Raw genomic sequence first — 25,651 nt, 5'->3', positions numbered from 1 at the left:
GCCCCTCAGTCTGGCTGGTGTTAGATCCCACCTCCCACAGCCCTTTCCTGGCCTTATCTCAGTGTGGGATGGAGATGAGGATCAGGAACTGCAACAGCTTCCAAGACTTGAGAAGCAGCAACTACACTGAGCAGGGACCTCGCAGCACACATCATCCACCCTCCTATTCACCTCTGGAGATGGTGCTCTGGCTGTGGAAGGAGTTGGAACAGGAGGGTGATGGCCAGAGGCTGGGCACAGCACACTCTCAGGGTTCAGGCTTTTCAGAGCTCTGCAACCAGTGTGGTCAAACTGCATCATCACTACTCATGGAGTAAGTCATCCCAGAGGAGAAGAATCCACTGCCCCCACTGGAGTGGGATGCAGAGGCTTTAGCTCTGAGTTCAAAAGAAACACAGCATCTCCACACTAACACTGAGAACTCTACACTACTCCTGACACTCAGCCTGTACCCAGCAGGACACTGTCAGGGGCAGTGACTGGTGAAATACAAACATTAGAAACAAGAGTTGAAATTAAAAAAGTTTATTTGAAGACTTGTAAAACAGCTCTGAGAGACCAACATGTCCAAGACACTATGATATGATAATACACTCTCCTATGGTTAGAATATAAAAGTCACAGTCCTTCAGCTACTTAGATAAAAGCTACAGTCATGAACCACACGTTTTACTCCCAACACCAAGAAAGTAAATGGATTTGAGTGAGATTAATCAATAGCACCGACACGAGGTGATCACGACCCTCATGGGACTGAGGGTGTTTGTCATTACTAAGCAATAAAACAGATTAGTGAAGCAAACCTGAAAGTCAGAGCAGACCCACGAGCACTGGGGGTTCACACAACGAGACACCGTGAAGCATCGCTACACCCCACTGATGCAGACAACAGCAGCAGCCAGAAACACCAAGGAGTTCCCCTTACAACTCTAAGCTTCCACCTCAGGACAAGAAGCCTTCAGAACTTACAGATGCCAGCTCCATTTTAAACACACCAACTTTATTCACTTGAAGTTCACATCAATTTGTGCAAGAGAGAGAGAGAGAGACATGTGCAATAGAAAGGTGAAGAACAAGATGCAGGAGGGACAGTACTACAAGGATCCAATTACCACCTCGTTGCAGAGCAGCTCAGATTATACTGCTTTCCGGTGGTACTCAGGAGGGGCTACTTCATAGTCACTGGCACTAAACAAGGCAGAGGAATTCTTTGCTAAATACCTATGAAAAATAATGAAAAAGGTTAAGTTACCTTCTTGCCAAAAGTCTTCATCCTTTAGCATACCGTGAGCCAGCTGTCAGGTGTTCCCTGAGACCAAAGAACCTGATTTCAAGAGTAGGAAACCAACACGTGCCTGCTACAAGGTCAGCAGTGTGGGGAAGCAAAAAGGTTTGACAGGTCATGTAAGAAAAAGGAAAACCAAAACATTTCCAAGCAAGTCACCAAGCAACTCCAGCTCCAAGGGAGCACTGGGGGCACAAGAGTCCTGGGATGACATTTGAGGTTCAGTCAGGGGCTGTATCAAGAGGGGATTTTCTACTCTACCCTCTGAAGGGTAGAGACAAGGAGTAGGACACCATGAAGTGTGGAACTTAAATCCAGGACAGCTAGAGCCACGTGAGCCATGGCCAGTGAAGTGCCACAGCAGAGGATAAGCACTGTGTGCTGTAGCTTCCAGAGGGATTTGGGGATTTCTGGCTGCTGTACTGGCTTCACACTCCCATCCACACCACTGAAAGCTCTGCAGCACTTGCCCTTCCCTCAGACTTACCCAGAAGACATGATCAACTCCAGACTCTGCCTACTCCAAGGCAAGCTTGCCCTGGCTATCAGGCCAATCCAGTTCTCAACCTACTGCAGAGCTGCCAGGGATCTGACAAGGGTTTGTTTCCAGCTTCCAACAGCTTGTTACTCAGAGGTGAAACTTGGTATTTACCATCCAAGCAGCATGATGCTTCACTGCTGTTCACACAGCAGAATTTCTGAGTGCTACCAGCAGAGCACTAAAGCCTCATATGGAGATACAGAGAGCACTTCTCCAGGACAAGTCACAAACACAAGCTCACAGCTTCAGCAAGTCTGACCAAGAGAATCTGCTAGTACAGCAGAATGCTGCAGCAGCACTGAGCTGCCAGAGCACTGAGCAGTCCCACACCACACACCCATCCCTACACAAACCACAGAAGCATCATACAAAGTTCCTCCAGTGCAGTACAGTCACACAAGGCTTGTATTTTTATTTAGGGTGGGGTTTTCATCCCAAATATACCATGTCTGCAGCACAGACAGGGCACTGTGGTGCACGAGCTCCCACAACAGCCTGTCCCAGATTTAATGTCAGTAAAAGTTCATGGGGTTTTCACTTTTCCTCAGTTGTTGTTGGGCAATTTGTTTGCTGTAATTGTCATCTGCTTTTTATAGCAGCCACAAATAAACACTTCAGCATCTATTTTGAAACAAGTGGCAGACTTGGGACAGTTTAGAAGTGCAGACTAACAGATACACAAGCACACACCTAGCAAGCAACAACCTCAGCACAGCTCCTGAGAAGTCAGAGCCAGTCTTTATGTCATGGCACAGCAGAAAGCTTCACACAGAGATAACGAGACATATTATGGGATATATAATAATTGTGCCCTGAAAAGAAGCCACATGTCGACAGCCTGGGCTTACTGAACGTTTTCTTTCCTGCCCAAAGACTTAAAGAGTACTTACTTTAAGAAGTCATGCAGGTAGTTTAACAGCAAAGCCAGGCTCTTCTCATCCAGGGGAGTGTAAGCAAGCATAGCTCCGATCCGCACTGTTCCAGATGAAACAGCACTCGTTAGCTACACACCACCACTGTAACAAGCATCTCAGTACACTCTCAATCCTCACAGTAGCAGAGAAAAGCAGCCCTGATACTCCAAGAATCAATTCCAAGATATACAAGCTCACCCAAAACAACTAGACTGTTGAAAAACCCATTTCCATTCCAAATCCTTGAATGGCTCCCAACATTTTAGGTACATGGAGTAAGGAAAGAGTAGACCATGTTTCACAGCTGCTTGTCAAAGTTCTGCAGTTCACAAGACTGAGACTCAAGGCAGGAAAAGGAGGCACTTGAGTACTTTTAACCACTCATCTCCCAGTCTCCTGGGGTCATACTCACCAAATAACCTCAGTAGGTGTGGGGCACCATAGACTTGAGACATTGGAGCATCTGGGTGATCTGCTAGAATTTCAGCATACTGGGGCCTCTCAAACTTGTAGAGCAGCTGAGTTCCCAGCATGACATTGAAGTATTCTTTAATTCCAGCCACAACCTCATTGACTGCATACTCCCTAGTAAAGAGACAGCACACTGCAAGTCTTGTTCTAGTGACAGGGTAGACAAAGCCAGAGTTGGCTCAGCCAGTGCATCAGACTCACCAAGATCTTTTACAAGCCCTTCATGTTTCCAGAGGAAATTTGTCTGGAGACCTTAAATTATAGAGCAGCTTGATGCATTTCAAGCCCTGCTTTAAAAACAGACTGTTCTGAACTCAGTAAGAATTTAGACAAACTAGGACCAGCCTTGCTTCCACTCAAGAAATCAAATCCCAGGGCAGCCCTTTCAGAGCAGCAGGATGCCTTTATACAGACTCTTACCAGCTCTTCTGTCTTCAACTCAAGTTAACCCCAGTCACACATCAGTTTAGAAGCACAATACTACAAGCAGCCTGACACAACTCCTGCTTAGGAGTTCACACAGTACTTCAGGGAACTGAAAGTACCCGCGTGGGAATCCGCAGCAGCGCTGCAAACCTGAGCTTAATCCTCACTCCACCCCACAAACCAGTTCAGAACAGACAGGAGGACAGTTACATAAAAGAACATTAAAGCACCCTGACAAGTCAATAGCATGCCTCCTCTGGAATGGAAGAAGGTAACTTCACATCTCTAGTCCCTCTGCCCTGAGAGGACAGCTTTGTTGGGGAACACACACCCCCCCTGTTTGTTGTCAGGGCTGGACTGCTGGGTAATTACCAACAGGAGTCTGCAGAGCCATCCCACCTCAAGGTAATCAGCTCTGCCCATCTGATGCCTCAGAAGCCATCGCCTGCCAGACAGTTTCTGGGTAGTTTGCTCACAGCTCATACACAGCAAGCACCCATGATTGCACCTGCCTGGAGTCAGGAGCCTGAGCTAGCAAAGGGATGGAGAACTAGTCACTTGGCTTCTGCTTGCTTCCTCCAGGAGAAGGTGTAGGAAGCTGAGATAATATCCAGAAAGCAAACCCACATTCTTTCATTGCCTCCCCAGAGATTTTGACTCCTCCATCACCTTGAACACAAAGCTGGACATAGGGCTGGGACACCTCTAACATCCTGCCTGTTTCCCATGAAACTTGGTATCCAGGGCTTGGAGCAACCACTACTCACTTGTTATCTGTATTTCCTCGGGATTTTTTGTAGTTTGCATAATCCTCTAGTATGGAGTCCACATTCTTCTTGGCAGGAAGATAGAAGAGCTACAAAACAACCAAAACTGAACAAATCCAAGGTAATTTATGCAGACATTTATATCTGCAGGCTATAGTCACAGCAACGTACATAAGGACAGTTCTAGAATAAGATTAACAGTTAAGATAGTAAATGGTATTCAAGGGACTCCCAACTGGTTTGGTTGTGTGTACTAAAAACCCTGTAACAGCCTCTCTATCTGTGTTCCCATTTCATACCTGTGCTGCTTGACAGTGACCTGATGAACTGCTGGAGTCACCCCCAGAGGCAAAGGTACACACCAAAGTCCCCAGAACTGGAGTCTGCATGGTGCTTACACACCTTTACTACTGATGCAACCCTACAACTTGCATTTGCCAGGAAAAGTCAACCTTATCCATGTATGTGAATCAAATCCTTGAGGTTGGGAAAGGCCACTAAGACCACCAAGCCCAACTGTCTCTTCAACACCACCACGTCAACTAACCCATGTCCTGGAGTGCCACATCAACATGTTGTTGGAACCCCTCCAGGGATGGTGACCCCACCACCAATCTGGGCAGCCTGGGCCAACTCCTGATCACTCTTTCAGGGAAGAAATTTTTCCTAATGGGAAATGTTGGACTTGAACAAGGTTTTGACACGTTGTCTGGGAATGCAAGAACAGAGACAGAGCCCCAGAGCAGCAGTGAGTTCCAGCACACAGTTGCAGCCTTGCAAGCAGTGACAGACAGTTTGCCACAGCACTATTCTCCGTGCTTCCTGCCAATTTTAGTAGTGGCTTCATACAAGAAACAAGTCATGAGCCATTAATATGTTTCAAGTACACAGAAGGGTTTTATAAACTTTACTTTCCATTTTAAAAATTAATTCAACATACCAGAAAGCTTTATAAGGACCCAGCCTGGCAGAAGTCACTGCCCTAAGCGACAGCACTCTGTCAGAGCTGTGGAACAACTTAAGACACTCAGGGTGACACATAAACAAGGCAGGAAGCAGCTGAGATAAAATATACATCACATGCAGCGTCCCTACAGACCAATTTTCTCCTGGAAGGACACCAGCAGGCCAAGCACGCAGAGCTAACACCCTGCTTAGAGCTGAACTAAGTGGGTTTTAAATTGTCTGTCCTTCTAGCTTAGGCCAAGTCTAAAATTTACATGCAACTCTGCTGAGCCACAGTCCTACTCACGGGTGACCTTCGGTTACCGTCCAACCGGAATGGGAACTGCTCAGTAAGCCAGCAGGGTGTTGTCAAGCTCTACAAGAGGCTTCACTACTCTGCACTTGAAGAGGACATCAAAGTCCAGTCTCTGAGTGTCCTTGGCCACAAGTGGCCAGCGTGCTCATTTGACAAATTACCTGCTTTTGCCTGGTGATCAAGTCCCAGTCGTCTACCAGCCACGGTTTCAGCTCTTCTGGGATTTTCACCTTTACTTCAACTCTGTTCATAAATGTTTCTTCCTGAAAAAAGCCAAGCCAGGAGAGTTTCTCTCAAGTAACTGGCCAAGCTTAAAGTTCCCCGTTTTCCCTGGGGGACTGAAACATGCTGGGCTGAGGAATTCCTGCAGTGACTCGTGTAGGCTCCACAAGGAACAAGGAAACTGAATTGAAAGCAGCTCCCAGAGGGACTTGAGTGTGTTGGTGGATGAAAAGCTCAACACGTGTGGCAATGTGTACTCATGGCCCAGAAAGCCACACTTGTCCTGGGCTGCATCCCCAATGATCAGCAGGGCTGGGAAAGGGGGATTCCCAGCAGTGCTGCCTCTAGCTCGGGGGTTCCCAGGACAAGGAGGTCAGGGAGCTGTTGGAGCGAGTCCTGAGGCACCATGGAGATGAGGCAAAGGCTGGAGCCCCTGTGCTCTGGAGCCAGGCTGGGAAAGCTGGGCTGGCTCAGCCCAGAGAAGAGAAGGCTGCTTCTGGGAAGAGCTCTGAGCCCCTTCCTGGCCCTCCAGGGGCTCCAGGAGAGCTGGAGAGGGGCTGGTGCCCAGGGCAGGGAGGGCCAGGCCCAGGGGAATGTCCTTCAGCTGCAGGAGGATGATGGAGAGGGGCTGGGAGGCAGAAATCCTTTCAGGGGAGGGGGGAGGCCCTGGCACAGGGTGCCCAGAGAAGCTGGGGCTGCCCTGGGATCCCTGACAGGGCTCAAGGCCGGGTTGGATGGGGCTTGGGGGGCACTGGGCTGGGGGGGTGTCCCTGCCCATGGCAGGGGGGCACTGGGGGGGGGAGGGGGAGGGGGGGCGGACGGGACTGAGCACCCTGCCCACCCACACCGGGCTGGGGTTCTGTGAGATAAGTTTTGATTTTCCAAGGCCACTTGGGAATCTTCTCTCCCAGACTGCAGGAGACTCAGGAGCACATACACTTTCAACCGTTGGATCTACTCGAGCCCTTTTCTTCCTGGGAGGCTGGGGGGTCTCGCTGGTACTGCTCCCTTCTCCAATTCCTGGAGCTGTGCAGAACAGAGACATTTTGCTGCTTAAGAAAGCTGGCAAATCAGTAAGAAATACCAGCAAAAAATAAATCCAGATGAAGGATTTAAGACTCAAGATTTCCCCTCACATTACCTTTTCACTTTCATTAATTTTTCATTTAAATATTATTTATATTCCACCACAGTTGTGCACTTTAAGCTGCTGTACTTATATCCAAAGTGGGATGTTTCTGCCTGAAACCAAACTGCTGTGTCAGTGTCTGTCACACTCTTTGCAGTTCAGCTTTGCAGGTGTCACATCTCCATCTCAATAAGAAAACATGATTTTGACTTACAAAATTATTTCAACAGATCCTTGGAGGCATCACTTTGCTTTTAATTTGTAAGAGATTAAAATCTTGACAGGCTGAAACAAGCAGTCTGTGTACAAACCAGAAGAGCACATGCTCCTCCTGACCAAGAGGAGGAGACACCTGAAGTCCCAGAGGAACAGCAGAATAAGGAAACTTAGCTGAGGTGGATTTAAGGTCTTATTCCAGCTAAGAATCCTTCAGCAGGGACATCCCCTTACACACAGAATAAAGGCATACTTACTTTTCTGTTTGTTCTTTTTTGTTTTCCTGCAAGAAGAACACAGATTATTGCAGATATCAAGACAGCAGTACCTAAAGAACCCAAAGCAGAGAGCCAGAATAACTGCCCATAAATCCAGACACTCTGTGCCCTGTGGGGCATTCAGATAAAAGCACATTGAAAACATCAGATATTGTAGCATACCTGATGCTAAGTTGTGAGATTTTTCATGTATCAGGCTTGAATTCACCATTTTGGGGGGGAATGACTAAACCTAAGTCTACACAACCCCAGAAGGCATGCCAAGAACACAGGAGTGTTTGAAAAACCCCTGCTGTCATGCAAGTAACATCTACAGAGGTGTCACACTTTCCAAGCACTCCTAAAAAACTACACCAGATTTGTAGGTGGTTTATTTCTGTATTTTGGGGATTGCTTAGACAGAAAATGGGATAAGGAAACAGAAGTGCTGGGAATTGCCAGGTAAGTCTCAAGCAACTGACTTAGCTTCCAGTGAAGCACTGAAAAGCCACCACTTACCCCTACAGCAGCAGTGCTAACCATCCCTCCCCTGACAGAATTACACACAAGCAGCTGCACACACTGCCTACAACTTTAGGGGAGATCACAAGTACACTTGCCACTTATTTGGAAAGGTACTAAGTAGTGCTGTCCCTGATATTTATCTTTTCCAAATGCTTCCCTCAACACTTACTAGTTTTAATTTATACATTTCACCCTTCTCTAAAGTCTCTATCCTTAGCCCTTATCTTTATTCCAAACAAAGTGCTGTGCTTGAAGTCACCTGAAATACAATGGACACAACATGTAAGTGTTCAGATAGGTCCAGAGGGTCAGTAGCAAAATTAAACTGCCCTAAGAGTTATTTTAGTTATTATCTGAACTGTGTATATTCACTATTTTCTGGCAATTTCAGGAGTACTACTGGCCATGGTTCAGTTTGCTCACTACTAACAGAAGTTCAGTTAAACCTCTCAGAAAGCTGCAGGTTGTGTGGATAAAGCTCTTTACCAGTGCAAGACTGTTTCCTTGGAAATTCTCCACTATCTCAAGTACCTCTTGTATTCAGGCTTTGAACTGGGTTTATCTGGGTCAGGAAATAGGCAGAGCATCTAGAAGGTCTGAAGACAGCAAGAGTAAGGCTTTTTTCAAGCTTTAAGTCAAACAAGCATTAGGCTTAAACCATGGGAAGAACAAAGATCATCTCTGTCCAGAAAGAAGGGATAACTGTCAAGTTCAAGTCTCTGATGATGTGTGCTTTGAAAAGAAAGGGTTTTTTTCCCCAAAGCTAAACAAGGAGGAACAGGGGGTTCTTTCCAGAATAAAAGTAAGGTTAAGCATTAATCTAGAAGCAGAGTTAAAAAACTGGGACAGGCAATATTAAAGTACCTAAAGATCTACTGCAATTAAGACAGTAAATCACACCTCTGTTGCTGAAGCATGAAGCCCAGCATGAACCCTTCTATGCAGCTGGCTGCACTCTCCCACCTCTCTCCTTGTATGTCAAGTCCTGTGCCTTGAAGCCATCTGTTTGCAAAGTTTAAGAGACAAACTGAGTTACAGAACAGAAAGAGCTCAGGTTAGAGACAGAACAAATCTGCCTTTGGTGGATTCTCATGGCATGCAGAGTGGGCTGTCTGAATAACACCCCTCAGCAGGGTGGCAGCTGTGGTGCAGGGAGAGGTGTTGCTGTGCTGTGCAGGCACTGGAGCATGTGGTGCCCTCTGTACCCAGGGGGAAGATGCAGCACCTGTCACAGAGGTTATGGACAGCCCTCAGGATGGAACATGTAGCCCATGAAGTTTAAGTGTATCTAGGATGGGTTAAATACATCCTTCTGCACCACAACAAGCAAGCCCTATGCTGCTCTACACAAGCAGTAAAAAGCTTTCCATTTCTTTTTACCACAAGCACAACCCAGCTGCTCTTCTCTATACACCTGGCTGGAATTTTCCACCAAAACCAGACAAAACCACAGCACAGAAATCTCAAGGAAGCTTTGGTGAAAGGTTTTAGTTGAAGACTGAACAGATCTTGCAGCTCAAACTGCATGTTTAAGTCAGACATTGCCTCCTCAGACAGGCAGGGTCAGCAGTCTGTTCTGGTAAGAGGCCAACCAGCCCCCAGCACAGGGCTTTATTTTAGCAGAAGAATGCCCAGCTATAAGAAGAACATTCAAGTATTAGGGATCAAAGGAGGAGACTGAATTAGAAAGCCAAAAATAAATGAACTGCCAACACAACCATCTGAAACTGTGTAGAAGTGAGAGAACCCGTTGGAAACAAGCAGCATCTCAGCTTGCAGAACAGCTCCCACCAGTGAAGAGCTGCAGATCAAAGGTGACAGACTCAGAAGGAAGAGGAGCAATCCATGCTTCAAGAGCAAAACACTGAGCTTCCAGTCACAGCATCCAAAACAGGACTGTGTTCATGATCAAATGGTGACTAGAGAGGATGCCACAGAGGATGACATAAAGTATCTGTCACAGAACCTTGGGTACCACCTCAAGAAGCCAGCAACCTTTGCACAAAGAGTTGGTGTTACTGCTCAGAGCTCCAAACCAGAGTGTCTCCTGGGACATGTCTAGAAAACTGTCAGTAGAACACAAAAACAGCTTAGCAAAATTCAAGACAGACAAAAACCATCAGGAAACTCCCCCCTGCCAAGACTTCGGAAGGTTTTAGTGCACAGCAGCTAGGAGTCCATGACCAGGCAGACACAAGTGTTGTGGACATGAAGTATTTTACTTTCCCAAAACCCACATGCCTTTCAGAGGAGCTTGGAGGTCTGTAGAACCTCCCTACAATAGATGGCTTAAGGAATGAGCAGCAGAGAATGAAGGCAGCTCCCACTTGGTCTCAGGTATTTGAGTTCAATACATTTGTAAGTGTCAGAAAGAGGAGATTAGGTGCCAGTTTACTGATAAAACAACAGCTGTAACTAAGATGTACAGACTCATAGGATGGTTTGGGTTGGAGCATCATGAAGTCTCTCTTCATATATGGTAACTAGTAATAAAAAAATTAATTAAAAGATATTTATGTTCAGAAAAAGTATGAAATCAGCCCCTAGTGCCCAAGCAGCTTGGTCATTACCACAGCCATGAGAAGCAGCATTCCTGTGAAGATTCAATTAAGCCATCAAACACTATTAGCAAAAGGATAAAAACTGAAGTCTGGATTGTATACACATGTGTTTTGTGTCTGGTCAGGCAACCTGAGCTTAGAGGGCACACAATAAAACTAGAGGAGGTAAAGGGAACAAAAATAGCTGGTAACATGCAACAGCTTCTGTACCAGGAGTAGCTGGGCAGACAAGGGCTGTCTCATGCTGACAACTGGGCTGGAAGAAGAGGCAGAGGTATCACTAGCAATAAGAGGGAAGCTTGAAGAACTAATCCATCTTTCCTCACGATGGATGAAAGCTCAAAACACCAAAGCAGCAGACATTAAATACAACAGGAGTCATCATCATCTTTCCTCCCCTCTTCACCACAGCACTGAATTCAAACGAGATCACGCTGCCACAAGACGATGGGGATGGGAGAAGTCCAAATGGTTCAGAAGTTATTAAATGTAAGACAGTCCTACAACAGGTCATTAAACCCATCACATGGATACAGCCTACAGCTCTCAAGTCCCTTAATTACAGGCTGCTGGAAGCAGAAAGGGTATTTGGGGACAACAGCACTGTAGACCTGATGCCCTCAATTGTCCCTAAGCACATGTTACTGGTGGCCTTCAGGCAGCAGAAGGGGTTAGACAACCTCCTCCTTGAGCCCATGCAGCCATCCCAACACTGTTACAGCCCCAGACAACTGGCATGTAGGCAGCATTCACATGTTGCTTGACATTTAGGAGACTTGCTTGTGAGAGCTGTGCCAAAGATAGCAGAGGATGCCGCCGGAGACGCACAGCAGAGCATGTGCTTTGGAGTAGTATGTGCAGATTAGGAACAAGACTTCTGTTAGAAGGAGGGAAAAAACCAAACCCTAACTCCCATGGTGAAGCTGAGATTGTGTTTTGAGAGCATCTCTGCAGAGAGTGCTTGAATGTACCTCATGTCAAAACAGATGCCAGTCTCAGATCTGTTACTCGGTGCCGTATCTTTCCTCCAGAAGACTCTCAGCTGCCCTTCTTATTTCCCAAGCACCTGCTAATTCTGACTGTTTACTCATTTTTCCTTTCTGCAAGTTAATCATATTGGGCCCATCAAAGGTACCACCAACTTTTAGAAGCTGGAATCCAGCAGAGCTACATACAAAGCATCTGGAGATGCCAGTATCTGTAAGGCATTGCATTTCTGGCAACTTGCTATAACCAAACTCTTTCCTATGCCAGCTTCTAGTTATAAGACAAATAATTCCTTTCAATGCCTGCATATTTCCACGTGATCAAGTATTGCTTACAAATAGTCTCAAAGGCTTTTTGAGCCAGTTGCAGTTATTCTGAACAGAGTCAAGCCAGCAATAAACCCATAGCTTATTAAGGAGTGGGTTCAAACCTCACTTGCCTACCACCTCCTTTCACAGCAGCCTTGCTCCCAAGGCTTACAGAAACACTGCAGTGTATTCCCAATCTCCATGGAAGCAGAGTTCCAGGCTGCAGCCAGCATGCAGACACTGCAGCCTCCCAGAACTATGCGGTTTCAAAAGTCTGACATCACTTGTCCTCATCTTTTTAACCATCAGACAGACTGAAAGCATTCATCTACTCATAACATACCCTATCCCAAGCAAAAAAGGTACACATTTCATGGCAACTAAAAACTGGCAGCCCACACCAGCTTTGACACGCCCCCAAACAAGGCACCGCAGTACTTACAATTGTTAACTGAACTGCTACCAAAGCTCAGACATTATTACAGCTGAGGACTTTAAGAGCCTCAGAGAGATCTAGGAAAGCACCAAGGTTTGATTGCAGGGTGAGAATCCTGGTTTGACAGTCCATCCTTAACTCACCGCGTCGATATTGTAGGGGTCTCCAAACAGCAAACAGTATGCGCTCCATCTCGTCTGAAAAATCTAGGCACAATGGGGGTTGAGTTAAGGAGAGAATGTCAGACCCAGTCTTTAGCCTTAACAGAGAATCGACTCAAGAGTCAAAATTTTACCTTTTCAGCAGCACTTTACAGCCTTACTGAACATTCCTGGAGGATAAGCTGTGCTTCGATCGGCATTTCCTTCCCCTTATTGTTTGCCTATCTGAAGAATAGGTCTCAGAATCTAAAGTTCCCTCTCCGTTCTTTCAATCCTCCAAGAATGCTACAAAAGGTAAATTTTGAGGCCCAAATAGTTTGACAGCGTTACCCTTATAGAATAATCGTGTGACCGGTTTCTCCCCCTCCCCACCATCTGTACATTGTTTCTCCAACGACCTTAGATTGACACCAGAACAACCCAGGAGGTTTATTTTGGAGCTGGAGCTTGGGATTGTTTTCAGGAGGCATCTTGCCTTTAGCTACAGGCAGGATGGGAGAAGCAGCAGTTTGGTCATTAACACATCGGTATGACATCCCTGCATGGCTGCTAGGGTGAGTCAAAGTATTTCCTCTCCCTCAGCCTCCAAATAGGGAAGAAAAACAGGGAGACTTTGTTGAAAGAAGCACAGGTCTAATTTAGGAGGATGCATTGGATGCAGGTAATGGCTAGAGACTAGGAGCAAGATCAGTGCAATAAGCATATGGGACCCTGTTATAAGTAACTTCCATAGTGCAAGCCTGCTGTTCTCATGACAGGAGCTTTCCTTCCTCCCCTTTACAACTCTGGAAATCCACCTTCAAGGAGCTAATTTTCCCAATCAACATGAAACAGAGAATTTGCTTCTGGGCTGGTTTGCTATGCTGGAAACAGCCACCTGTGCTAAGGACAGGGATGACAGCAAAAAGCAAAGCCACTCCCTGTCCCCAATTGGTTTCAGCCAGACAGTAAAGACAGACCTGCTGACATGCTCTCAAGCTTTAGTTACACAGAGGCATAAGATGAAGTCACTTCTGCTGTGTGGGTCTCCCTTGGACACAACATTATTAGGTGTGGTTGAAAGGATTAAGCCAACCTTGGCTTCAAGCACAGGTTAATATTTAGCATGTACTCAGACAGAGAAAACAACCACAGTCAGACTGAACAACCACGATGACTAAAGGTGACAGTGCAGGGAACCTAACTCTGAAGTTACTACTGGCATCTTCTCTCTAATGCAAATTGTAGATCTTTACAATTGAGTCATCACTACCTGTGTCAAACTTACACATGAAGTTATCTCTACTCCCACTGACTAAAATGCAAGATGGCTCAGGCACAACAGCCCCTTGAACAGTAATGGCCATAATTTAGATCTGTTTTAATCAGATTTTAATGACATTCATTAGGAACTGTCTAACCAGACATTTGGGTTGGGGTTTTTCCCACCCCAAAATTAAGACAAACAGGTGACTGTCCCTGCCAGAGGCCTGTTCTGAGCTGACAGCACACACCAAACCAGTAGTGGTAACACCCTGTGGCAGCAGCCCACAAGGCAGCACACACACAGCACTGGGGCTGACCCACAGGACTCCCCTTTCTGGAGACCAAGAGCCAATTTACAGCCTCAGCTGATCCCAAAGTGGAATCTGCATTCAGGAACTCCAGCAACCCCCCCAACAGCTCCCCACTCTACTGCTGTGCTTCTCCAGTCAGAGAGACATATTTCATAATAAAGATGCCTACAAATGAGACATGATATCTGAGACTGCAGCCAAATGCTCTTCTTAGGAATCAATGTCACTTCAGCAGCTTTCTCACCAAGACCAGGATCATAAATGAGCTTAAGAGTTAAAACACACTAGTAATGACCATCTTCATAATGAAGTGAAGCACTACCCCAAAGAGAGGAGCTCCATGGCACAAGAGCAAAGCAGCAGGGCTGTACTGACTGTACAAGAATCTGAACACCATGCAAGCCTAGTCTGAAAAACAAAAAGGGTGGAATGAAAGAAGTCTGACAGTTACATCCTGAGATTGTTTTTCCCCTAGTACACATCTGAGCTTGCTTCTGGTCTCTTAGGATGCACAACCATTTTTTAGCATATGGGTTTAGTTTTGTCAAAGCCAGCTAAACAAAGACTCCTCAAATGCAGTTTTAACAATTGTACAGTGAGAAGGCAAGGGGTTTTATGGATTTTATTCAGAAGTGCTCACACAGCTTGGAAGAACTGTGGAATTCTATAAGGAAACTGATTTCACCAAGATACAGGAGTCTTACAAGGACTCACCACTTCAAGTGTCAGGTCACTAACTTAAGAGCAACAGAGTGCAAAAAAATACACAGTGTTAGTGTCTACTCATAGCTTGATTTAGTATTTAAACACTGCACAATCCAAGCAGGCAGTTTTAATAAAATACTTCAACACAGGCCTTTTTGACACCACAAAAGTGAAGCACAGCTTTCTCTATGGCCTGTGTCAGAAGTAATTAGTTTATCCTGCAGAACCATTTAAGAAAAATACTATTTAGAGGTCAATAATAAAACTGACAAGCAAAACTCTGGGAGGTTTTTTGTTTGGTTTTCTTTGTTTGGGGTGGTTTTTTAAAACAAAAAGCTTCTTACACTTCAACATTTTTCTGCTGCAGACCAGAAGTCTTCTTGCCCGGAGCAGCACCTCTCATCTTCCCCTCTGCATATTGTTCCCTTTAAGAAGAGCACATTTGTAAAGAAGATTTTAATGGGAAAAGAACCTTGTTTTCCCTCAATGGGTAACAAGTTATGCAAAACATGTAGAGATGGTGTAGTAAATGGCATTGCAAATCCAAATGTGTCACCAGCAGGAACAAACCAGACTCAGTATCAAGAAGATTCAGGCAACACTCAGCAGCACAAACACCCACTTCTTCCCCCTCCCTTGTTATTCTGAATCACATGGAAGCAGCAGACTGCTTCTTAAAACCAGAAAACAACTTCTCAATAACAACATTTCTGCTAAAGCAGCAGGAGATTAGCATGTATAAAATCAAAGTGTCTGTAGGCATCCTGAAGCTGTCTGAGAAGATCCTTACCACTTACTCTATTTTAAGACAAGGGTCATGTTTAGGCCCCTAATTTCCACATCACAGGATATACTTGAAGTTAGTCAGCCTCCCTCTCCATATCTCCAATCTAGCCTACCTTAAAGCCTCATCACCAATTTAAAACTAATTAGCACCTTGCTCTTTCTAAAGAGCTACAGGACAAAGACCACACCACCTCTATAAGCAAAGCATCTCAAGAATAACAGAACACATGAACACCTCTTGAAGGCTTTTTGGTTTTAAGCTCACTAACTTCCCTTGATGTGTAGTTGTTGGATTGAAGCTATCTAAAAAATGTTTACTGTCAAGGACCTCTAACAACAATACTTACTGGTTGGCCTTTTGAAGTTCTTTTTGTTTCTGCAAATTGGTATCCACGTATTTGAGCACTCTGCTTTCTGGAACCCATTCATCCCAGCTGAAAAAAATAAGTCAAAGGATCATTGAAAACTGTGACACAACTGCATTCTACAGGCAACAGTCAATCAAAAACATCAAGAACTTGAGACTGAACTCTGCTGTTGTGGCAAGTAATGGACTGGCACAACTGAAAACGTACCCCACTGACTCAAGCTGTCAAGATTTTTCTAGGGAAGTAAAACCCTCAGTCATTTCCAAATAGTTTCCCAAACTTGAAGGATGGACAATTTAGGAGGGAGGGGACTGTCTTTAATTTAAAAGAAGCATTTCAGGACAAAAAAAAAAATTCTATGCTTACTAAATTATGGGACACCTGTGGCCATAACTACATCATGAAGCAAGCTTCCTTTATCTATTCCAACATTTTATAGGTTAACAAATTCAGCAATAAGATCTTACTGTAAGAAGAAGAGCTCTGATTTCTGTCTGTGAAGGAAACCAAGATGGCATGAATATTTGAAGAATCTGAAGTGAACGATTTAAGAGAACAGGTGTTGGGGAAATTGCCATTATGAGCAAGAATTCCACTTTGACAAAGAGGGGATTAAGTGAGCAATCTGACAGTTTATTTCAAACAAAACACATTAAAAGTGGCCAAGGTATTCTGAAGTACACAAGTTAAAGCTCTCTCTGTGAAGAGTTCTGTGCCACTTCCATTTCATGACAACGAGCTGCCTGTCTTGGAACATCAAGGTAGCAAAACCAATACTACTACACGAGTAGTACAAGGTCTTCAAGGGCATTAAGACAAGGCAAGCTTAGCATCCAAAAGTTAAAGGAACGCATATCCAGCTGCACACACTCTAAGGCTATGCTTTTAGGGTAGTGCTTTGGTCAGATCTTTAAGCTGCTTCTCTTACTCCTGCCTGTACAGCTGCAAGAGACCTTCAGAAGAAGCACTCTGGAACTGCAGCATGTTACACTGTAGGATGAAGAAGCTTTTGTTGTATCCTAACTGTTGGTACTTGTAAAAAAAGTTAAGAGGCCAAGCAATTAACAAGTAACAAAGGACAGTAATTATAGAAACCAAAATTAAGGAGTCAATACTGCTCCAGTTGTCTAGATCTTGCAGCAACGCCACTTTTAATGTGGTTAATTGGAAGCTTGAAGGCAAAAAGAAACTCAAACAGCGCAAGCAAGAAAAGCAGGAGTCATGACATCGCTTAGGGCACCCGTCAGAGATAACCAGGAGAGGAAGTATCAAACTTATGCTGCCTCATTAATGCACAGCAGCTACTGTAAGAACCAGTTCTACTCCCTGGAAACTGTTTTGCTGTAACACTGACATTTATTTGTCCATTGGCAGGGAGGCTGTGCAGATGCACTGAAAAAAGTTAGGTATTAAAACAGCTCAGCTTTTAGTCATGTCAAGGTATTAGTGACTAAGTCTTCACTCTGGGGTCTGAAATGAAACAAAACAAACCACAACAGAAGCAAGCACTCTCCAACAGACTGCTGGAGTCTGAAGAGCTGAAGCATTATGTACGTAAGGGTGACAATCTCATTATTCACTGTCAATTTATTTCATGGGGAGGGCTTTATTCTTCAGAAATCTCTCACCTAGAATCCTGCCATTTTACAGAAGGGAGCAGTATCTCTAACTTTACCTCAGCAAGAGCTGAAAGACAGGCTAAGCTGCTCCTCTGAAGGACTGTGCCAGCCAGCATTCCCCATCCCAAACACAGCCTTCACTAGGGCGTGCTTCTCCACATACCAGCTCCCAAACATTACCTCCATACTGCTTTTGGCAGCATGCTACATCGTGTATTTGAGCAGTGAGGTTTGCCTCACCTTGGTAGGGGTTCCCTCTCCCACCAACACACACAAAGAAGGTTTTGTATGAGGTATTTCTGCAGGGAGCAGTTACAGGAACTGGTTTCAAAGGTAAGCGAGCAGGCGGCTGCAGAGCACTCCCGTTAGTCTATGGCACCCTAAGCTACCCTGTCCCTACAGCCAGAGCTCTGAAGGGAATGGTTAGTTGGGCAGTGTTTTCTTTGTGTTAGCATAAATCATCAGCTTACATATACAGTTAATTCCAGAGCCCATCTCCTAACAACATGGAGCTAGTCCACAAGCCCCCATTCGATCTGGCAAAGCCTGTGCTGCCCCATGAAGGAGAGGGAAACGCTGCTTTCATTCTGTGCAACACTTACTTTTTATTCCAGCCACTGTAATGGATGAAGTATTTCACTTGCTTGTCCTTTATGGCAACCTTTACACACTGGAACAGAGAAGGAAAGTTCAGTCAGTACCGATGGGAACAGAGATCTGAAGGAGTTCTTTGCTTTTCAGCTCTCAGGGTTTAAACATGCAGAGGTTTCCATGCAAGCAACCAAAATACCAGCAGCTATTCCACAGCAGAAGGTCAGTTCTCTTAACACAAGTTACTGCCTGTTTAGGGATGTGGGAGGGCTAGGCACACAAGCAACTCTGCTCAGTTATCCAAAAGGACACCTTCATTCACGAGGAAGATTGGAAACCCCTGAGAATTACCAGAAGAGTAAATAAGCAGTCACTCTAGGACCCCCAGGTTAGCCAAAAGCCATTCACTAGAGAGCTCGTTCACATGCAGGCCCCTACCTCACAGACAGGTAAAGCTGGCTGAAGTAGAGGAGTCTTCAAAAGTAAAATAAATAATATGGATCTCTACAGCCACAGAGAGAGCATTATATTCAGCAGAAAGGGTTGCAGTAAGGGCTTTTTCTAGGTTAAGAATGTGTACATGAGGTAAACACAAACAGTTATTCCCATCAAAAGACCTGCCTATGAACACAGTAACTTCCTTGCTTAGCCAGAGTCAGATGAGGCTATGAAAAGGGGAATGAATACACAATGAGGTGACTCCAGCTGCTCCACAACACCACTCAGATTCAGCAGCATCCCTCAAGTTTTCCTGGCTGACCATTTAAACACAGCCCTACCTGCAGGTCAGGCTGCCAGGCCCTGCCTCAGCTCACCCAGGGGAGGGTGTTCAGGTGAGCCCAACAACCACACACGCTGCCTGTAACACCACAACCACCTCCTACCCTGGTAGCCTGGCACATGAGAGCTCAAGCTACCACAGCTATAGAAAAAACCACAGCAGAGACATGCCTGTTCTTGCAAAAGCATAGTCCAAAACAGAAACTATACAACCCACCTCATGTCCCTGAGCTTCTTAGCTACACCAAATTAAATCCCATCAACTCCAGCTTGGGTAAGGCACTTCATCCAGAAAGGTTCCAAGTCTTTCTGTGGATGCACTGAGTTACAGATGCCACTGCACCACTTGAACAGTGAAATAACAAGCATTGTAACCATGAAGAATTACCCCCCTTAGTTCTAGCCTTTAGTTCCATATTTAAAGACTTTTTTTTCCACTGAAATAAAAAAAAAACTACTCAAACACTCCTAATTGCTATTTTCTTTCCATACCAACTGAGTTAGGCCCAAATGTTTGAGAGGGCAGAGCTGCTGCTGCATTTTCTCAAGGTCTTTGTGGTGACTCCTTCCTGCACCCTCTCCAATTAAACAGGTAATTGTCAATACAGAGGAACGTCATATTTCAGCACCAACCTCCAAAATGCCACAAATGGAACTTGAAACCCAGTCCTGACCCAGACCAGCAACAGAAGTAAGGAAATTCTAATCTTGTTTTATCTGCTGCTGGCTCAGCCCTGGAGTTAAAACAGCCAAATACAGACTGTGTGCTCAGTAAGTGCCTGCTAAGTGAGCAGGAAGTCAAAGTAGACTCCAACAGATCCCTGTACCAAAACATTTTCCTTCCTGCTGGAGGTTAGGAGATTCCTCACTCACTTCAGAATCAAGTACCTTGGGCACTGAGAATCACAGAAGAAACACAGGTGAGAAGAGCAAGAGGAAAGCTAGGCTTATCTTACCATTCATTGCTACCTACAAAGTATCTTTGTAAAACCAAACCCAGCTCCTTCTGCCATTCCAGCAGGATCCAGGCTCTTGATATAAATCACCAGCCAAGAGCAGTCTTGCCAGCTGGGACAGCCCTGGCAAAGCCAGTTCCTCCAACACTCATCCCACACGTGCAGGAGGAGGGCAGAGGGGCACAGCTCAGGATGGGGACGCTGCAGCAGCTCTGGGCTGTTTAACTGGGAGCTGTGACAGCTGCTGGGCACTGGCAGGAGGCCACGCTCCCAGCACACACTCACAACAAACCCACCCTCCCGAGCAAGGGCGAGAACAGAGTAGAACCACCAACTCCAAAGTGGTTTAGACAAGCTGTCAACGCTCTGGACATTATTTCAGCATTAGGATTACTACTTCCTGATAGCACAGAGAGAGTATTTCTAGCTGCATCCCTTCCACCACCCCCCTGAAGCTCTCCAATCAGTTAATGACACTGAAGCCTAACGGATCTGTTTAAGGCAGCCCAGGAATTTCTGCAAGTCTCCTAATCTGCACAGCTACAAGAGCCCTTTGTTTCAGTCTCAGAGGGAGTGGAAACAGGCAGCCAAGTGAGGAGCTACACCTTCAGAACTAGAGGCACAGCACTGACCCCTGGTTAAGGCCCCCAAGAGCAGCACCACAGCAGAGGCCTGCTACAGAAGCAGAGGGGATGCTCCCCTGAGTCACAAATTTGGCTGCTGTGGTTAAAGAACCCGAACTGAGAACATCACCTCCTTGGTCACATCAACCCAGCGTTACCTTCTGCAGCACTGTGCCATTTGAAGACCACCAGGGGTACTCAGCCACCTACACCTCTGAGGAAGCTCAGACCACGGGTTACTCATGCATTAGCACAACACTTTCCACAAACACTCTCCAGTGCTCTGGGAACAGAGATGCTGGGTGCTCAGCACAGCACCCAGCCTGCAGCAGTTTACCAGAACAGCTGCATAGTACCACTGGGACAGCTGGACTTTTTCTAAGAGCTCCAGGATTTAAAGCTAATTAACTTTATATATTATGAGGTTTTTTCTTTGTTTTGGTTTCGATCCTTAATCCCACCTATAGTGAGACACAGCAGGTAAACTAATACAACTCCTTATTTTCTTGGGGAGCAGCCAGGAAGGTGTAAGCAACCACACATACCTTTGCTTCATAAAGGAGAGGTCCATGAAAACAAAGCACTCGTTCACCTGAAAGAAAGTTGAAGACAGACATCTCAGAACAGCTCCAACACACCACTTCTGTAACATGTCAGTCAAGTACAATGTAGAACGAGCCCAGTGTCAGCCCAGAAGGTCATCACTGGGTACTGACTTGAGAAGCACTCTTGCACACACAAGAGGATCAGTGCTCTGATTACTTAGGCCATGAAGGAAGGATTCCTGAGGACCTCCCTTGAAGAGCACTCATGCAAGGACAGCTGCAGGCAAACCATGGCCAAACCTGCCCAGAGTTTCACAGAAGAGCTGGTTACTTCAGCAAACAGCTGGCACCAAAGCTGACATTCCTGGCCGTGCTTCCAGGTGCTGCCAACTGACATTAGGCACCCCTGCATCCTGCTGCAAGGCTGGCACAGAGAACACCTCCAAAGCCTTGAACTTACTTACTTTTGATGCAGACATCAAAACACACTGTCTCAGTACTCCAGCCCAAGTACTCAAGCAGTAAGCAGGTAAAGTCATCTTATTGTAAAGGATTCTTTGGTCACCATGACATTGCATTTCCACTCAGAGAAGGAAATCAATTTGCCTAAGAGATGTCACCTCTGCACATTAAGCTTCTGACAAATGAAAGCAAGTGCTGTTAGTGCTCCCCTTCCCACAGGAAGCACACCACCTGGTAGCACCAGTTCTGTGGTGTCAGGAAGAGAGAGACCCTGACATTGTTCCCCCATCCGACCTCTGGGACAGCAGAATGCCAGGTCTCTGCAACAGCAAGAAGAATTATTCACTTTGTGGTTTTTAAGTAGGAAGACATTGTTCATCAGTCTGTTTTTTCTTCTCCTCAGTGGCACAGTCTTATTGTGTGGTTACGTTACGGGAACTCAGACGTACTTAACACAGGATATCCAAGTACAGATGTTTCCTTCTGGAAAGCTGCAGCACCTCATGTTTTCAGAGGCAAGATGCATAATACACCCCAGGGCATCACACACATCCAGTTCTTGCCACTATTCCCAGGACAGTCACCAGGTGCCTGCTGTGCTGTACACAGATGTGTCGGGGGGCTGGTCAGCCCCCAGTCCAGGCTGGGCAGGAGGGGTGTGGAAGCAGCCTGTCTCACCAGAGCTCTGGATGCCTTCCTCCCTGTGAGCAGCTCAGGTGCTGCTCTGTGTTTAAGGGTACCCTCCACTGGAAGTTTTACCTGCTCTCCAGAACTGCTTTCTGCGTGTTCAAGAGATAAATGCAGTCAGTGGTGCAGCACTAACACTGACCCTCTTGAATCCTGTTCAGCTCTGGCTTTAGTTGCCTCCTTACCCCACATACAACATGACATTACTGACACTGCCACCCAGATGGGCTCTGAACAGACACTCGCTCAGCAAACAGAAGCCACATGTCCCCACATTTCAATTATCTTTTTGGTGAGGGCACTGAGCCATCCTTGCACTCGTTCCTGAAGCACACTTCTGGCAGGGCCAAGGCAATTACAGTTTACAGGGTAGCTGATGGCAAGTCCCCTGAAGCAGATGAAGGAGGATTCAGACACACTGCTTCACCAGCAAGGCACACAGATACAGCAGCAGGTTCTCCACCCATCACAGCTACCACCCCGTTGCAGCTAGCACATCCAGACTCTGAACAATATGCAGCTGTAAGCTTCCTGCTTCATTCCCACGTTGACTAGGAAGAACTGCTCATGTTTTAAGATTTCATTAGGACCCAACCTGTAGGATCCCATGTTCTCCATAAATCTGAGACAAGCATTCACAGCAAAGTCTAAGAACACAAAACTAGGTCAGAAACGTATTTCAACTTGTAAAATGCTTTTATGTATCAAGAAAGGAGGAGGGAAAAGGTTTAGAAAAGGTTTCACAGCAGTGAGATTTTCTGGTATTTTGACAGTAATACTTTTATTTAACAAAGGATTATGATCTGGGCTAACAATCTGAATTTATGTTATCACCCTCACATGCTGCAGTGCTCCCCAAAGACACATCTCTCTCTCATCTATTATGCAAGGTCTTCCTAGGTAGGACATCCACAATCAGCAAGAACTATTTTATTTTTAGAAAACACAATGTGAATCCCAGCTTCACAGAAAGGGTCTCCATGATAACCCACCAGGCTCTTGCTCCTTCCCAGCTTACTGCAGACTCGCAGAGGGCCTCTCCCCGATCCCACAGACCACGCCATTGTCTCCTACGCGCTCCCACCGCTGCAGCAGATCACCCACACCTCCTCCTCATCCCAAAGGCAGGACTTGTAAGAGAGCTGCTCTTCAGACTAAGTAGCTGTTAGAACATACCTGACCGTGCCCAGTCAATGCCAATGCTGCCCCGAATGCCAAGCTACACAGAGCATTCTGTTGAACACCATCAGCTGCCACGCTAGCGCCCAGCCAGCGCAGACTGTGCAAGCATCAGCCAGGCTCTGAGGTCTGCTTCCCAAAGGCTTCCAGCGAGGAATCAAGCTCCAGGAGTCAGAATTCAGCAGCTCACTCCTTCCCTGCTTTACATGCAGGGTATTTATAGAAACAAGAGGCTGTCAATCTGTGGATGAAGGATGCAGCTACCGATGTCGTCATCCCACCGATGCCAGAGCGGCAGGCTAGCCAAGCAGACCAGAAAGCACAGAAATCTCATCAGCACCAGCAGAAGAAAAACCTGCCTGAAGCCACTCAACTCAACCTGACCTCTGAGACTCTTGTATTTGCTTTGAGAAAAGTCAGTGTCGAGATGCAGAAGAGCGAAAGAGCCCACAGCTCTTAATTCACGTCTGTCCAAATGCTGATCTCATTCCTCACACCTAGATAAAAACATCAGCCCCTTCATTTTAACTGGTGCTTGTACTTCTAGCTTGACATTTGGGTTTTCTTAGCTCTCCTAGTTTTCACAGTAAATCCAGTCTCCTCCTCACCTTTTGCTTTGTGAAAAACACCAATACAGGTAACTCCAGAGTCCACCTACCACCCTTCAATGTACATTTAGCTCAAAAACCCACAATGAACACAATTCTCACTTGTCATCCTGTGAAATGCAACAATAAAGCGTTTAAGCCCTAGGCCTGCAGGAAGCAAAATCCACAGTGCTTCTCTCCCTTCCAGCATTGCAGCTGAGATAAAAACATATTTATATTTGTGGAAGAAAGCCTGAAAATGTTAAGTTCTGCATTAGATTCAGGTTATTCCTATCCCTCCAGCTGCCAATGCAATTTCAGCCTGGAATTTTACTTACAGTTTTAGTTTCCACAGTTGACTTGATTTCACCTCAATTATTATGAGGTGAATCACAGGTTAAAATCTCAGCTACTTCTGCAGGTTAAGAACACTTGCTGGCATTAACCCGTGGCAGGGAATGCTGATGCAGGACCCAACACGCTCCGACACAAGCGGCCATGAAGCACGTACAATGCCAGCGTTGTTCAAGCTGCCTGGAATGGCTGGCGCCCAGGCACCCCCCTGCAAACCCTGCTTCTAACCATAGGGAAAGTCCTGCTTAGGAGCAGGAGCAAGGGTGGGAGGGGCAGCTAGAGAAGAAAGGGTGAAGTAGGCACCCATCTACCACTGTCAAGCGCCTTCATTCACCCATCTCAGCATCCACCACAGCCAGTACCTAAAACCCAAAGCCTATGCAAAGTAAGTCAAAGGAAAAGCCTATATTTACAGGAATATGGGTTATAAACACAGTGTTGCTTCGCTGTAAACGCGGATTCCAGCACAACTGCCAGCTGTAGCCCAAAGGCTGTCATCCCACCCCCGAGGATCCCTAGCTGAGCCCCTTTTTAAGGATGGATAAATTAAGCCCCCCCCCCTTTAAGGATGGATAAATTATAACCGCGTTTCAAGCTCAAGAAATGCAAACCCTGACAGGCTTCGGAGGTTTCCACGGGTTTAAGGACAATGAACACCCGTGCCGGCAAGAAGACGAAGACTGCGCAGTCAAAGGGGACAGAAAGCCCCGCTCCCCGCTGGCAGGGAGGAGGAGGAAGAGGAAGGGAGACAAAGACGACGGGCACCGAGTTCTTCCCCGCTGCCGGGGCTGAGCAGCGAGGGGCACCGAGAGCCGGCGGCCTGGCCGCAGGCCTCCCCCAGCGCCCGCCTCAGAGCCGCGGGCCGGGGCACGGCAGCCACCGGCCGTTGCGCCCCGCGGCCCGGCCTCAGGCTGCTCCAGCGAGGGCCGGGGCCGGGCCCGGCCCCACCGCGGCTTCACACGCCGAAGCACCGGGATGACTTCGCCCCCGCCCCAACCGCCGCCTTTAAGCCGTTTCCTTTGTTTCTTTCCGGCCCAGCCAGGCGCCGCCGCCGCGGCAGGGAAACGGGCGGCAGCCAGGGGCAGGGAGCCGGGCTTGAGGCGAGCGCTGGGGGTCGGGGCAGCGGCACCCACCGCCGCCCGGCCCCGGCCGCACCGTCACGGGCCTCGCCCACCCCCGGGGGACCCCCGGCACGGCCCCAGCGCCCGCTCCCAGCCAGGCCGCCCGTCAACCGCCCCCCGCCTCACACCACCGCCGCCACCCCGGCCTCCCCCTACCGCACTCACCCTCCTGGAATTTGGGCTTGGGGTCCTGCTTGGGCGCCATTTATAAGTGACTCTCCCTCCTCCCGCCCCCTCCCCGCGGGGGCCTCACCACCTCCGCCGC

The 25,651-nt window shown here is 46.8% G+C and overlaps 1 protein-coding gene across 2 annotated transcripts; it reads right to left on the bottom strand.

Annotated features, from left to right (window-relative positions):
• Window positions 1-509: 509 nt before the first annotated feature.
• MORF4L1 (mortality factor 4 like 1) lies at window positions 510-25,651 on the bottom strand. Of its 2 annotated transcripts, XM_084267784.1 has the most exons (13): window positions 25,552-25,651; window positions 20,997-21,043; window positions 18,104-18,171; window positions 15,862-15,948; window positions 15,073-15,153; window positions 12,450-12,512; window positions 7,490-7,515; window positions 6,825-6,913; window positions 5,827-5,928; window positions 4,405-4,493; window positions 3,153-3,325; window positions 2,717-2,801; window positions 510-1,221 (listed from the first exon to the last, which is right to left on the bottom strand). In XM_084267784.1, the coding sequence occupies exons 1-13, from the start codon at window positions 25,589-25,591 to the stop codon at window positions 1,137-1,139; spliced, it is 1,035 nt and encodes a 344-aa protein (XP_084123910.1). In that variant the 5' UTR covers window positions 25,592-25,651; the 3' UTR covers window positions 510-1,136. The 2 variants fall into 2 exon arrangements, with proteins under 2 accessions (XP_084123910.1, XP_084123911.1); XM_084267785.1 differs by lacking the exon at window positions 12,450-12,512.

This window comes from Gallinula chloropus (genome assembly GCF_964237585.1).
Source record: "Gallinula chloropus genome assembly, chromosome: 9".
Classification (NCBI taxonomy): Eukaryota; Metazoa; Chordata; class Aves; order Gruiformes; family Rallidae; genus Gallinula; species Gallinula chloropus.
The sequence above is the reverse complement of the archived record's forward strand: the minus strand, read 5'-3'. Positions and strand labels throughout refer to the sequence as shown.

Bases quoted from the DNA above. Each gene is read 5' to 3' on its own strand.
- MORF4L1 (XM_084267784.1), bottom strand. From the start codon at position 25,591: ATGGCGCCCAAGCAGGACCCCAAGCCCAAATTCCAGGAGG. The intron at 21,044-25,551 runs GTGAGTGCGGTA...ACTTTCTTTCAG, and splicing joins CAAGCCCAAATTCCAGGAGG to GTGAACGAGTGCTTTGTTTT. The intron at 3,326-4,404 runs GTGAGTAGTGGT...TCTCTTTACTAG, and splicing joins CGAGGAAATACAGATAACAA to GGAGTATGCAGTCAATGAGG.